General features: G+C 39.8%; 1 protein-coding gene across 4 annotated transcripts in view; it reads left to right on the top strand.

Moving 5' to 3' along the window:
• Positions 1-9,867: 9,867 nt before the first annotated feature.
• The window catches only part of Chrdl1 (chordin like 1), a 108,815-nt gene continuing 104,845 nt past the window's right edge, over positions 9,868-13,837 (top strand). For 3 of the 4 annotated variants that reach the window (XM_077106579.1, XM_077106580.1, XM_077106578.1), the window contains exons 1-2: positions 9,943-10,016; positions 13,609-13,757. In XM_077106579.1, the coding sequence (XP_076962694.1) occupies positions 13,661-13,757 (97 nt within the window). In that variant the 5' untranslated portion in view covers positions 9,943-10,016; positions 13,609-13,660. Of the gene's footprint in view, positions 10,017-13,608; positions 13,758-13,837 lie in introns of all 4 variants that reach the window. The other variant, XM_077106577.1, reaches the window with a different exon arrangement.

The raw sequence follows: 13,837 nt of genomic DNA, 5'->3' as shown, positions 1-13,837 counted from the left end.
CAGCTTCTCTTGTGTCAAAAACATTATATTTTCTCTAATATAAAAAGTGGGGGGGGGGAAGACTTGGACAATTCGTTATAGGGCCAATGTAAGAGTGACTGTTTAGATTTTCAGATTCTTTTGGCAAAACTCCGTGGACGTGCAGATTCTCTGCTAAGTTTTTAAATCATCCAAACAGAGAAAACTGGAGATGAGTGTTTGACTGTGTCTACATGATGCCTAAACAGACAGTTGATTCAGTAAAAAAATATTATTCATGTTGCTGGTTTGGCAACACAACTAGTTGGTGGACTAAATCCTTCATTTTTTAACTCCTTGAGACTCAGAAGATAAAGCCCCAGACCAGCAGTCAGAAAACCTGGCTTCTAGGCTTTATTGTATCACTGATCCCACCCTCCTCTCTGGGCCTCAGTTTCTGCTGTTGTAAATGTATAAGATTTTGACTAAGTTGTGTACTTCAGTGTTTTCACCCTCTAGGGTACTCTATACAAACTTAGTCATTTTGCCTTATTAGGTGGGAGAAGATGATGTGTCTGTTTGAGGTCTTTGCCATCTGCACATGAGGTCAGCAGCCCCGTATTTCTAGTGTGAGAAGGGGTTTCTGGACTTGGCTTCTAAATAGGCAACACTCTATTCACCCCAGTCCCCTCCCTTAATCTCTTCCTCATAAGGAGGAAAGGAGTCCAGTAGTCAGTCCACAGGAAAAACTCAGCAGTACTGTGAGGAGCCCTGTACTTTGTCTCCTGATCTCATCAGCCCACACCTCCCTCTCAGATTAGCCAAGCTCAAAAGCTGCAGAATGGCCTGTGGCTAAATAATAAGGTAGGGAACAAGAAAGCAGTGTGGGTGAATAATGGGTTCCATATCAGGTGATGAATCTGACTCTGGTCAATATGTGACTTTTTGCCTGTGAATAAAATCTCCTGGCTCATACTCCTGACCAATTAATCTGCTGAAGCTCTTTGAATGAATTGAAGCCAGTGGTGTACTTACAAGCTCTCACCAGCTTGTAAAGTGATTGTGAACAGCTTTTACCAACTCCACATTAAGTGACAACATATTGTTAGTTTGAAATTGGCCGTGTTGTGGGTATTTACACAACAGAAATTGGAAATTGCTAAATATTGGGACTCTCCTTCCCCCCAACCCCCAGGAGCCAGTTCTTAAACAATCATCACTGTACACCATGGTTCACACTTAATGTTTCTTTTTCTTTTTAAAAAATATTTTTAGTTGTTGATGGACCTTTATTTTATTTATATATATGGTTCTGAGAATGGAACCCAGTGCCTCACACATGCTAGGCAAGCACTCTTCCACTGAGCTACAACTCCAGCCCCACACTTAATGTTTCTAGGGGCTGGAAAGGTAATATGAATGAGTAAAATAGACCTGAGGGTAACAAATGGGAAATGATATGGAGTGGTGGGGACTGTGGCAGTTTGTAAGTACGTATTCTGTCTCAAGGCAGCCACCTTCACTCTGTTGCAACCTATGTTACCAAGTAGAGACTTTAGTCCAGTGTTATTAGCAATTCTAATTTTTCAAGATGAACTAGAATAAAAGTTTTTATGTGAAATCTCCAAGTAATAAAAATTAAAGATTGTTTAGATACAACTCAAAGTTTGATAAACAAACACTCTGTTTAGTCCAGGCAAAATATGTAGACAGGTTCTTCTCAGCCTTTGAATCAACAGGTTGGCATCTTTGCTTTCTGAAGTCTCTGGTTCTTTCTCCTATTCCCTGTATTATACCTTCCATGCTGAGATGCCAGCATCCTTCCTAATCAAAAACAACTTTTCCTTCCTTGATAACTGAAAGAACAGGCAATTTGGATCTGAGAGTATGAGTAGCTTCTTATAATTTTACTCTGGCTTATGTAATGTATCTAGTTCATGTGCCACAAAGCTGAAGAAGAGGATACTAGCCTCAGACCTGAACCTAACATCTAATGATATTCTCCAGGCACTAGGACAAAGCCTGGTATTGTGCACCTGTGTGCAAAGAGAGAGTGATTTTCATTTTGGCATCAGCCTCATCGCTATTCCACTTGAAGGTATGTTGGCACTCTACTCTCCAACTTACTCCCTGCCTTCAAGAACAGGGTGGGAAATTGGGCTAATTACTGGTTTTCTCTTCCTGCTTTTATCCCCACTCTGTTCTGAGACAGGCAATCTGAAGCTTGAATAGCTAATAAAGGACTTTACTGAATGTGTAACAGCTTTCACATTTGTACTAAGTGGATGGAGGCAGGGAGGGGAAAATGAGGGTAGAAGCAACTATTGTGCATATACTATCTTCCAAGGACTTCACAGACATTAGGCCATTGAATCTCAAAGGCAACATTACTATAATTTCCCTTTGACATATAAGAAAACAGGTTAATGAAGGTTATACAGTTGATTGAGATTCCAGTTCAAGTATGTGTGTTTCCAAAGCATTGATTCCTTTGAGTGTACCATGTTACTTCCCAAGGAGAGATATCTGCTGTCATTAAGATAAGAAGATAGACCCTGCTGTTGGTTCTAATGAAAAAATAATAGTGGATCGACCTGCTATATCATTCTGGGAATAAAGTTGAATACCTTGGGAAGTTCATGGTAGTTTCAGGGACTGTGAATTCCTTGAGGTCCTATACCAAGCTATCTAAGCAAATGCAATTTGGTAACGTGATTAACTTTCTATAGCAATAGAGTGTGTAGGAATGAAGTTTCTATTCTATCACGTTGCATTTTTTTCTATGCATAGCATAACATTTGGACATATCCTATCTCCAATTTATTTTTATGGCATCCTTGGTTAACAAGTGTTTTATTTGTTCAAATTAGTTATACATGACAGTAGAATGTATTTTGACACATCACACATAAATGGAGTATAATATCCCATTCTTCTGGCTGTACATGATGTAAAATCACACCAGTTGAGTAGTCATATATATACATAGGGTAATAATGTACCTACCCTATATCCCCCTCCCTTTACTCCCCTCTACCTAATCCAAAGAAATTCTATTCTTTCCATACCCCCCTGTTGTGAATATATCAGATAAAACATTCAGCCTTTCGGTTCTTTGCATTGGCTTATTTCACTTAGCATGATAGTCTCTAGCTCCATCCATTTACCAACAAATGCCATAATTTCATTTTTCTTTAATGCTGAGTAATATTTCGTTGTGTATATATACCACATTTTCTTTATCCATTCATCTGTTGAAGAACATATAGGTTGGTTTCATAGTTTAACTATTAGGAATTGAGCTGCTATAAACATTGATGTGACTGCGTCATTGTAGTATGCAGATTTTAAATCCCTTGGGTATAAACCAAGGAGTGGGATAGCTGGGTCAAATGGTGGATCCATTCCAAGTTTTCCCTAGTTAACAAGTTTTAAAAATACCTTTGTAAAACTGCTTGAAAATGCAGTTAAATTTTGTGAAAAACAAAACAACTTTGATCCAAAGTGGTAATTCTTATGCTCTGCCCATGTGTCCCATTCATGGTAATTGAGGGACACACTATAACTTTGGATCAAGGAAGTCATTCCTTTTATCTTTAAGGTGTTTTCTAGAATCCTGTATACCATAAGTTTACCTTGATTTCTGACAATAAATATATTCCTGAAATTTCCTGTACACCAAATCTTGTTTTCTCAATGGCCTTTCTTATAAACCTGGAGCTATTATCCTTCGGGTAAATAATCTCATAAAATACTTTCACAAATATCTTTAAATCACTTTGAAGGAAAACCACTTCTCTAAAAATCCTATTCAGATATAATACAAAGCCCAAATAAAAAATAACCTTGGGTTATTTTTCTTTGCTATAAATAACTGAAAGACATAAATGGAACAATGACAGCTTAACTAAAATGAATACACTCAACCAAAATATACCTGCTTCAAGGGCTGAAGATATAGCTCAGTGGAAATGCAGATGCCTAGCATGTGGGAGGAACTAGGTTCAACCCCTAGCACCAGAAAAAAAAGCACCTGTTTCTATTAACTCTGTTTCCAAGATTTTATAAGCTCCTTTCTCCATTTACTGCTCTGGTTTTGAAGTTCTAGGAAACATAATTGTTTTAGCTACTGGTAGCAGTTAGGATTGGCTAGGTTATGCTGCAAAAATAAGCAACCTTCAAATGTCAGAAGCTTAACACACAAAAGATTCTTTATCACTTACTGTAGATATTAAAAATAAGTCTTCTAGGGGGTTTGCTCATCTCAATCACTCAGAAATCCAGGCTTCATTTCGGTACATGCACACATTCCTGTGGGAGGGAGAAGGGAATGGGGTGAATTATACACCTTTGAAGTTTTCACCCAGAAGCAACATATCACTTTCATTGACCAAAGCAAATCAGATGGCCAAGCTTAACCAAAAAGGGGGAAAAGGAATAAAATCCTACCATGAGCCCAAAAGGAAGAAAGCTGGAAACATTAGATGAACCACTCTATAGTCACAGCCAATTCTTTTTTCTAGTGCTTTTTAGAAATGGCTAGTAGGAAGAAAAATATAACAAAAGACAAAAATGTAGTAATAAGCATGAATATGTACGAGTAACAAAGGGGCTCATAAAATATAGTTTACCAATCCCAAAAGAATGAATTGTTAATGTCTACATATTTAATGAAGTATCTGAATAATACAAATTCTAGGTTGGTTTAATTATTTTGTAAACAGGAATAAACCTATGCCACAATCTTTATGAGTCTGGTCACTTTTTGAAAGTTAATTTGATAACGTGATGTTTTCATGTTCCAGTGGGACAAGAAGCATTTATAAAACTAAAATCTATGACATCAGAACATTGTGCAATATTAATGATTCTGTAATACATCCACTTATAGATTTATTAAATAAGTTCTGAAACATAGTACAGAAGATTGGCACACAAAAATCAATGCATGTATACATACTAGCAATGAATATATGGAAACAGAAATTAAAACACAATAACATTTATAATTGTCCCAAAGACAATGAAATATGTATGTATGATTCTAAAAAAATATGTATGAGAGATTTATGCTGAAAACTACAAAACAGTGATGAATGAAATCAAAGAACATATAAATTAATATAGAGATATACTGTGTTCATGATTTGGAACATGCAACATATTAATATCAATTCTTCCCAAATTGATCTACAGTTTTAATGTAATCCTGTTCAAATTTCAATTTATTGTAGACATAGACAAGTTTATTCTATAGCTTTGTGTGGAAATCTGGGTGACCTAGGTTAGCTAAAGCAATGTTGGAAAAGAAGAATTTAGTTGGGGAATCACTTGACTTGATGTTAAGATGTACTATATTTCTATAATAATCAAGACTCTGTGGTACTGGTAAAAGGATAGACACATAGATCAATGGGATAAAGAGAAAAACAAGAAATACACCTACACAAATTTGCCTAACCAATATTCAACTAAGGTGTAAAAGGTATTCAATGGAGAAAAGATAGCTTTTTCCACAAATGATACTGGAGTAATTGGACATCCATAGCCAAAAAAGTAAACTTCCATCTAAACCTCACACTTTATATAAAAATTAACACAAAATAGACCATAGATTTGAATATAAAACTTAAAAATATTAACACTTTTAGTACAAAAGTTTAGGAGAAAAATGGGACCTACAGATAGACCAAGAGTTCTTAGACTTAACACCAGAACATAATCCATAAAAGTAAATTTTGATGGATTAGATTAGTTCAAAATTAAAAACTCTTGTTCCATAAAGGCCCATGAGAAGAGGATGAAAAGACAATCTATAGACTCAGAGGAAATATTGCAAAGGTATACAGAAGTCCAATATTCACATGCAAGATGGTAGATATCATTAGATTTTAGGGAAATGAAAATTAAAATCACAAGGACATATCAGTATATATGTATCAGAATGATTCAATAAAAATGACAACAACAACTGCTGGCAAGAATGCAGAGAAACTGGATCTCTCATACATTGCTGGTGGGTAATTCTGTTCAAATCTCAGTTTATTGTAGACATAGACATCTAAAAATAGCCTGACAGTCCTTATAAAACTACATAAGCATTTACCTTAAAATCCAAGAACTTTACTATTGGGCATTTATCTCCTCCAAGAAATGAAAATTTGTTTACGTACAAACATGTGGACAAATACAGCAGCTTTATTTGTAAATGGTCCCAACAGGCCCATTAATGGATGAATGGTTAAACAAACTGGCATCTCCATACCATGGGTTACTACTCAGTAATTAAAAGGAGCAAGAATTATGTTTGGGGGCAGGGAAGCTACTCTCTAAAGGTTACATACTGTGTGATTCCATGTAACACTCTTTTAAAAAAATATTTTTAGTTGTAGATGGACACAATATCTTTATTTTATTTATTTATTTTTGTGTGGTGCTGAGGATGGAACCCAGTGCCTCACACGTGCTAAGCAAGTGCTCTACTGATGAGGCACAACCCCGACCCATATGTAACATTCTTAAATGACAAAATTATTGAAGTGGATAATAGTTTCATGGTTGTCAGGGAGTAGACAAGGGGAGGAATGAACAACAAAGGGTGTGAGTACAAAAGTAGCACAGGAGATTCTTGTACTGTTCTGTATCCTGACTGTGGTGGTGATCACCTGAATCTACCTATGTGGTAAAATTGCGTAGAATTATACATGCAGGCAAATGAGTGCATGTAAAACTGGTGAAATCAGAATAAGGTGAAGGGGTTGTATCAATGTCAATTTCCTGAATGTGATATTATACTCAAGTTGTGCATGATGTCACCATGGGGGAAAACTGGGTGAAAGACATATCCATATGATATTCAGGATCCATATGAATCATTTCTTGCAACTGTATGTGAATCTACAATTATCTCAAAATTTTTAAAAATAAATTTTAAAAAGTGAATATGAGATTATTTATGTTCTCATCCTTATTTAGTAAATTAAAAAAATAAAGCATGGAGATAACCATGAGTTTAGTTTTATAAGACCTCGTAGGAAGTCTAGACTAGGATTTATCCAAATCAGAGTTCTAATTCAGAAATCAAGACTGGAACTGACACAAAGATCACAATTTATAATAATAAAGAAATTTTCAGAGAATTTCAGCAGACCCATATATAATTGCCTGAAAATGTATAAAAGATTCTGAATGAGTTCAGTAGAATGAATTCAATAGAACTAATTGACAATAACTATTTTAAGCCAGTAAATTTTGCGATGTCTTATTATGTGGTAATCTGAATACTACATCAACTAATGGGAGTGAATAGTTGTAGATAAATAGATGGAGCTTTTAAATTCCATTAAGTTTATTTATTTTAAATGCTAGGAACCATGTTTGTCCCAGACTATTTCTTGAAACCAGTCCTTGCCCTGGAAGAATTCACAGTATAGTGAGACAAAACATCAGCACATTAAATAGCATGAGAACAGTTATAAGGCAACAAATCACCAAGTTCAAACTAATATACTACAGCACAAATTGAATGCATGTGGCAACGTATGGCTACCCAAGCAACAGCATAGAGCTAGACATTCTGGGCCCTGAAGGCAACATTTCAGAAAGGTCCCCCTTTCCTTTGTTAACAGTGAAATAAACATCTCCAGCAAAGCAAGGGCTAGTTGGATGATATTAACACTTCTGAAGAAAGAAAAAAGGAGGTAACTTCCAGGAACAATTATTTCTGATTTTAAATTTTCTTTGTTCTCTGTTCCTGATATTTTTTTTTTTTTGACAAACTACAATTTCTCAGGGTGTCAATTTCTTCAGCTATTGACTGAATGTAATGATCAGAATTGAAAGTTAGGAATTCTGAATTGGAATCTCATGTCTGTCATTTACTAGCTGTGTGACCTTAGCTACATCATACACCCTCCAACATCAGATTTCTCTTCTGTGAAATGAAAACATTGACTAAGTCAAATGGTTCAGATGGTTTCCAGAAACTCACACTTGAAGCCACTGATAGTTCAGTTTCTTGTGAGGATTTAAAAATAATATTGATATAATACATATGCCAGTGATAGGGAACTGACAGACTTGAGTAGTGGGAACATGAGGATAAGGGAATAATTCTTTTTTTTTTTTTTTTTTTGGTGGGTGCTGGGGATTGAACTCAGGGCTTCATGTATGCTAGGCAAGTGCTCTGCCACTAAGCCAGAAACCCAGCCCTGCAAGGGAATAATTCTATAAACCTGGCCCACAATGCTGACCCCCACATGCTTTCTCTTTTAAAAAGCAATTTACCTGCATCCCTGACTGGCTAAAGTCGACAGGATATGTTACATTCCTCAGCAAACTACCTGTTATCTGCAGGAGGAATACAGGCCTGAAATGCCAATAAGAACACAAGTTACCCTGAAAAGGGGGACTTTTGTGCCCCTTACATAGAGCAGATCCCAGAACTCAGGGAGATAAGGATAATTTCCCCTAATTACAAAATCTGTTAGACCAGGTTCCAATTAGAATTGGTCAGCATGGGCCAAAGTGACCTAGAGTTGTCATGGTAGTGGGGACTTGAAACTCTGATGTCATTCTGCTGTTGGTCAAAAGTCAAGAGGTGGACCTGGTCGAGACTATCTGGAAACTTTCCTAGGACCCACAATAAAACAGAGGGACACATTTTCCCCTCTCCTTTCTGAGATAACCCACTCTCTCCCTTGAGAGAGTCCTCTTTTAACCTTTCCTTCCCTTCTAATGAATTCATGACCCTTACTCTAAGTGATGTATCTGAAATCTTCCTGTCCTGATCTCAAGAATGGGGGTAAAGAGGAGGTGGCTGAGCTGCCTCAGTTTTGCCATAGTCCCCTGCCCTATTGAAAAAAAAAAAGTACCCAGTAAGGATCTACACGTTAGGAATATTGATATTATGCAGTTCATGTAAAAAAGCCCAGCAGCTCTCCTCCTCCAAATTTAGGCACTACAGATATAAATGGGTACTGTTAAGGCAGCACTTTCAGGGGCCTTAAAAGATTTTGATAATTCTTTGCAACTATGCTTCATTGAATGAACACAAATATGGAGTAGTTTGTCTCAGGTTCATCAAAACATCAGCAGTGCTGAGTGATTTTAAGGCTGGGTCTTGGCCCAACTTGGACTCTCTGGGACTGCTAAAGCAGTTTTCTTCCTCAAGACCCTTAACAATTAGTAGAGAGGCCCTTTCTGATGGGGCTTGGGAGCTCTCTTTGTAGCAGAAAGTAGATTTCGAAGTTCTCTCCAGCGCCGCCCCCACCCCCATCTCCATCCCGTCTTTACCGAGGCCAAACCTTTGTCACTTGCCACAATAAAGATCTGCGAAATGTCCCGAAATGTTAAAGCGACGTGCTAGGGCGTAATTTGCCGGGCCAGCCCAACTTGTATACAGTACACCAGTATTGTACCAGGTGCGCCTGCAAAAGTCGTTTTGCCTCGCGAGAAAGGGTGAGGGAGTTCCAGGCAGGGAAGACAGAAGGTAGCTAGGGTCTTCAGGGCGCGCGCGAACGGTGGGAAGCTCCTAGGTGCATCCAGTGCACGGGGGAGGAGGGGCCGGAGGAGATGTGCGGTCCCTTTAAGACCCCAACGCTCGCCTAGCCAAAGGAGGGGGGGGGGTGCAGTGGGGGCGCTGCGTGATGGGAAAGTCGCCGGCTGAGCCTCACACTTTCTCCCGGTTTTTAAACTTTCGGGTTGGGGAAGCAGGAATAAAGCCGTTGTGCGTGCTTGCAGGGGCTGCGTGCTTGCGGACTTCCCGCCAGCCGCGAGCGGCCCGCCTCTCGGGCCAAGTGGGGAGCGGGCAGGCGGGCGGGCAGGTGGCCCCGGGCCGGCGCGCCCGCGCCTTGGCTCTGCCCCCGGGAGCGGAGCGAGCCGCTGCTCCCTCGTGGTGTGAGGGCGGTGATGTTTTTCCTCCCACCCACTTTTGAGTCCCCCCTCCCCCCTCGCGCGCACTGTAGCTCTCGCCACAACCTGCGAGCCCCAGACCTCGGAGGAGCGTCCCGGGGAGCTCGAAGCGCGTGCACGCGTGGCAGACGGAGGCCAGTGCCCAGGTCAGTGAGCGATGCTCGGCGCCCGCTTCCCCCACGTCCCTTTCCAGCCTTTGCACAGGTGGGGTGCCTTCTGCTGGCTGGAGGCATCCCTGGTAGTTCCCCCAGGGAGCCTTGAACTTTGGGACCTGCCATCCCTAGTCGTCCTATGGTCCAGCTGCCAGCCGCTGAGATGGAGGTGGGGCCCAAGGCACTGGGCCCAAGGCGCTGAACCCAGGCAAGTTGGGGGCTCTGGATTTGAACTCACAACTCGCCACTCCTCACTCGGCCTACGTTTCTACGTGTTCTGGTGCTTTCAGAGGCCACTAGGGTACTCCCTGTGGAACTGCCTAACTGGACTCTGCAGGCCCCATAATTCTGCATGTGTCCAAGAGCCTGTTTTCTCATTGATTGGTGTCCTGGACCGGTGGCTGATTAAAGTTAATGTGTTGAAGTTAATGAAGCTGAGTGGAGGGGCAAGAGGCTTCCCTCTCCTCTGGACTTCTGCCTCATTTTCTGGCTAGGCCACTGGGGTCAGAACTTAGACTCTAGGCTCAGGAAACAGTGGTATTGCTAGAACATAGGCCTGGAAAACCTGCCTTCCAGTCCCTCCCATCCCTGCCACTAGCTCAATTTATTTGAATTCTCTGTCCCCCACTCTGTCGCCCTCTGCATGCCCATGTTGAAGGTGGCGTTGTGTGGAATGAAGTGAAATGACAGATAGAAAGGTGTTTTTTAAGCCAAATACAGGGCATTGTTTTGCTACTCCTAAGCAGCAAGGAAGATATTGCCTCTGACAAGCGGTATCCTGGGCTAAGCCCTGACATTTTTTGGTGGCAACCCACCAGGAGTTAACTGAGCTTTTCTTGTTGGGTGGTAGTGTGAAGAGAGGATTTCAGCTGATGGACAAGGGCCTGAGACTCTAGTGTCTTTCTTATTGTTTGTCAGAAAGAAAATTGCTACCCTAGGGGCTATCCCACAGATGATAGTGAATGTGAGATTACAAGGTCAGTCAAGCCTCTCCAGAGGATTAAAGAGACACTGTGGGGTATGAAGAACTGACTAACATGTGCTCATCCCTTAGCCTTCCTTTGGGAATGTCTCTTTGGTTCTGTTCTACCCAGGAGACCTGTTCTGAGTGTGGGCTCCTGTCACTTGATGGCCCAGATTACTCTGCAGTTACAGCTGGGCAAGGAGCATTGGTCCCCTCATTTGATGTAAAGGAACAATGTGAATGCTTGTTTCAGGCAGGCACCTTAATCAATACCTTTCCTTTAGTATCAGACACTTTTCTGTTCTCTTATAAATTCCACAACCTTCCCGGACTAGCCCTCACCCCCAGTATTCATTGTAGGATTTTGTTTTCTTTGTTGCTTTCTTGTTGGGTCCTGGATCCCCCTGAAACTTGTCAATGGTTACATTTCTAAGTAACCTGTAAAAGAGTCAGTGCAAGTTTGATGGCCCAACAGCCTGTGTGAAGCCGACAGAGAGTTAATGCAGAAATAACTCCAGTTAACTGGGTCAAAGTATAATTTGAAAAATTAAGGACAGTTTGGCTCTTTGCAAGAATAAGAGTCGGATGTTTGCTGAGCATTGCTTGCTTGTGTTTACTCCTGCAGTCCCAACAAATGTCTTGAACCACCCTTTCCCCAAAAATAAAAAAATTAAAAAGATAAAGAGAAATTGAATGGTAGGGAGACCTGGGAAGGGAACTCTTCTCGGTTCATATTTCTGCACAGAATACAAAGGCAGGACTTCAGGATCTTGTAAATCAAAAGTGAATATTTATAAAGCGATTCATTTTCTGATGTTCTCCATCACCGCCTGGGAGGCCACACAGATGACAGGAATGCCAAAAGAGATTAATTGCTCTCTAGTCACCAACTTTTCTATTTGCTCATAACATTAGCTGGGACCCAAGAAAAGCAAAAAATTCTAAGGGCCGTTTTCTTGCCAGCTTGAGTTATGAAGCAATGCTACTGTTCACCGAATCGCCCAACCATTGTACAAGAAAAACAACCCTGTTGGTTCTTGCATGGGGAGACCCAAAAGCCATGGTTTTAAAAATACCCCCTGAGATCTATATATGATTGTGATAAATTGGACTTCAGCAGTTTAAAAGCTCTCTCTTTTGGAAACCTGGGGTATAAGCTTATAAAAGTAGACTCAGGAAGAACCTCTCACTAAGGTGGGAAACTGCATTTAACTGTTCATGCAGTTGTCTTGCTTCAGGGGAACCTGGTAGCTCTCAGGGTACAGAGATATTCTGAGGGATTGAAATTGGACCATAAACTCTCGGAGAGGACCAAGACTTCAGAATCCAGGATGTTGGAAACTAGGAACAGTGTCTTAAGAGAATTTGATTCTTTTATAAGGAGCTCGGAAAAGGTAGAGAAAGAAGGCAGATGGGCCACTGCAAATCCTGCACGATAGCATAAATTGTTCTCTATGATCAGTTTATTTCAGTTACATATGCATAATTTGAAACAATGGATGTTAAATGATGCTGGCAGCTTCCTAGTATTTAAAGTTGGAGCTGTGGCATCTACTTCAGAACCCAAAGAGACTCAGTGCTCCAAAATGAGCATCTTGCATTCCTTCAAATTCTTCATGCCCGATATTTAAATTGGACTTTCTGAAAAGATCATTGAGTTTAGTTCGTAGTCAGGGTTAACCCCAGATTGAGTGTTGTGTTTCTTGACTATTTAAATATTTTCCAATCTCCTATTGGAAGAATTTTGCAAACTCTGAAGTCCATGGAAATGACTCGTGACTGAGTATGAGCTACAGCAAACTTTCTGTGCTCCAAGGCTCAAAAGGGCTTAAGATTTCTACCCCTTAGACTGGAAATGCCAATCTCATATTTTAAAGAATTGCAGTTCTTTTAATGGTCTTTAGCATGGTAGTACAAGGTGAATAAATGACCTGTTTTAGGTTGGCCTAACTTCTCTTAAAATGGGCCATTTTAAATTTCCATTTTACAGTGGACTTTATGGGTAAGAATATGTCTGAACCATTCTAAGCAATAAAACTTTTCAGGTGTTGAATTGCATCCATTTGCTTGTTACATCTCTCTTCCAATGTAATGATCCTTATGGATCTCATAGAGGACGCTGGAGAAATATTGATCAATTTGTAATTGATCCCTAAAGTATTAATGATAACAGTAGTCTTGAAGCTTAGATTAATTAACTTCTATTTCAGAAATTGCTTGAGTCTCATGCCTATTATTTTTACCTTGCTTGCCAAAATAGCCCTTTTGCAAAGTCCAGTTTCTCTTTTCTCTCAAAAAAAAAAAAAAAAAATCCCTTGAGAAATCAACTTTAATTCCCTTGGAAAGAAGGATTTCAAATTTTATTTTTTATTTTCCCATGACTTGCTTGTAAAAATTTAGGTTCAGTGTTGGATAGTGATGCATGCTCATTCATTTGAATTTTCTCTTACATCTTTGCAAGACCAGAGAGGCAGTTCTTTTTCTTATGCAGGCAAACAATGCTTGCACTCATGTAAATTCTCCAGCACTTCTTTTCTAGCAAGCTAGACCCCTAAGCATCAGTGATCCCTATCCGTTACAAGGTATCTGTTTTAAGTCTTTTTTTCTGCTTCTTTCCAACAGCTTGAGTACACTGCTCCTTGAAGATTCTGAGTTACATTTTGCAGTGACCCAAATGAGAAAAAAGTGGAAAATGGGAGGCATGAAATACATATTTTCTTTCCTGTTGTTCTCTCTTTTCCTAGAAGGAAGCAAAGCAGAACAAGTAAAACGTAAGTGTCTTGAGTTTAAAAATAATATACTTTCTTTTAATTTCTTTGCAAATGTGGCTATACTCTGTAGGGACTGTGAT

Source organism: Callospermophilus lateralis, chromosome X (genome assembly GCF_048772815.1).
Source record: "Callospermophilus lateralis isolate mCalLat2 chromosome X, mCalLat2.hap1, whole genome shotgun sequence".
Taxonomy (NCBI): domain Eukaryota; kingdom Metazoa; phylum Chordata; class Mammalia; order Rodentia; family Sciuridae; genus Callospermophilus; species Callospermophilus lateralis.
This window is presented reverse-complemented; position numbering and strand designations above follow the sequence as displayed.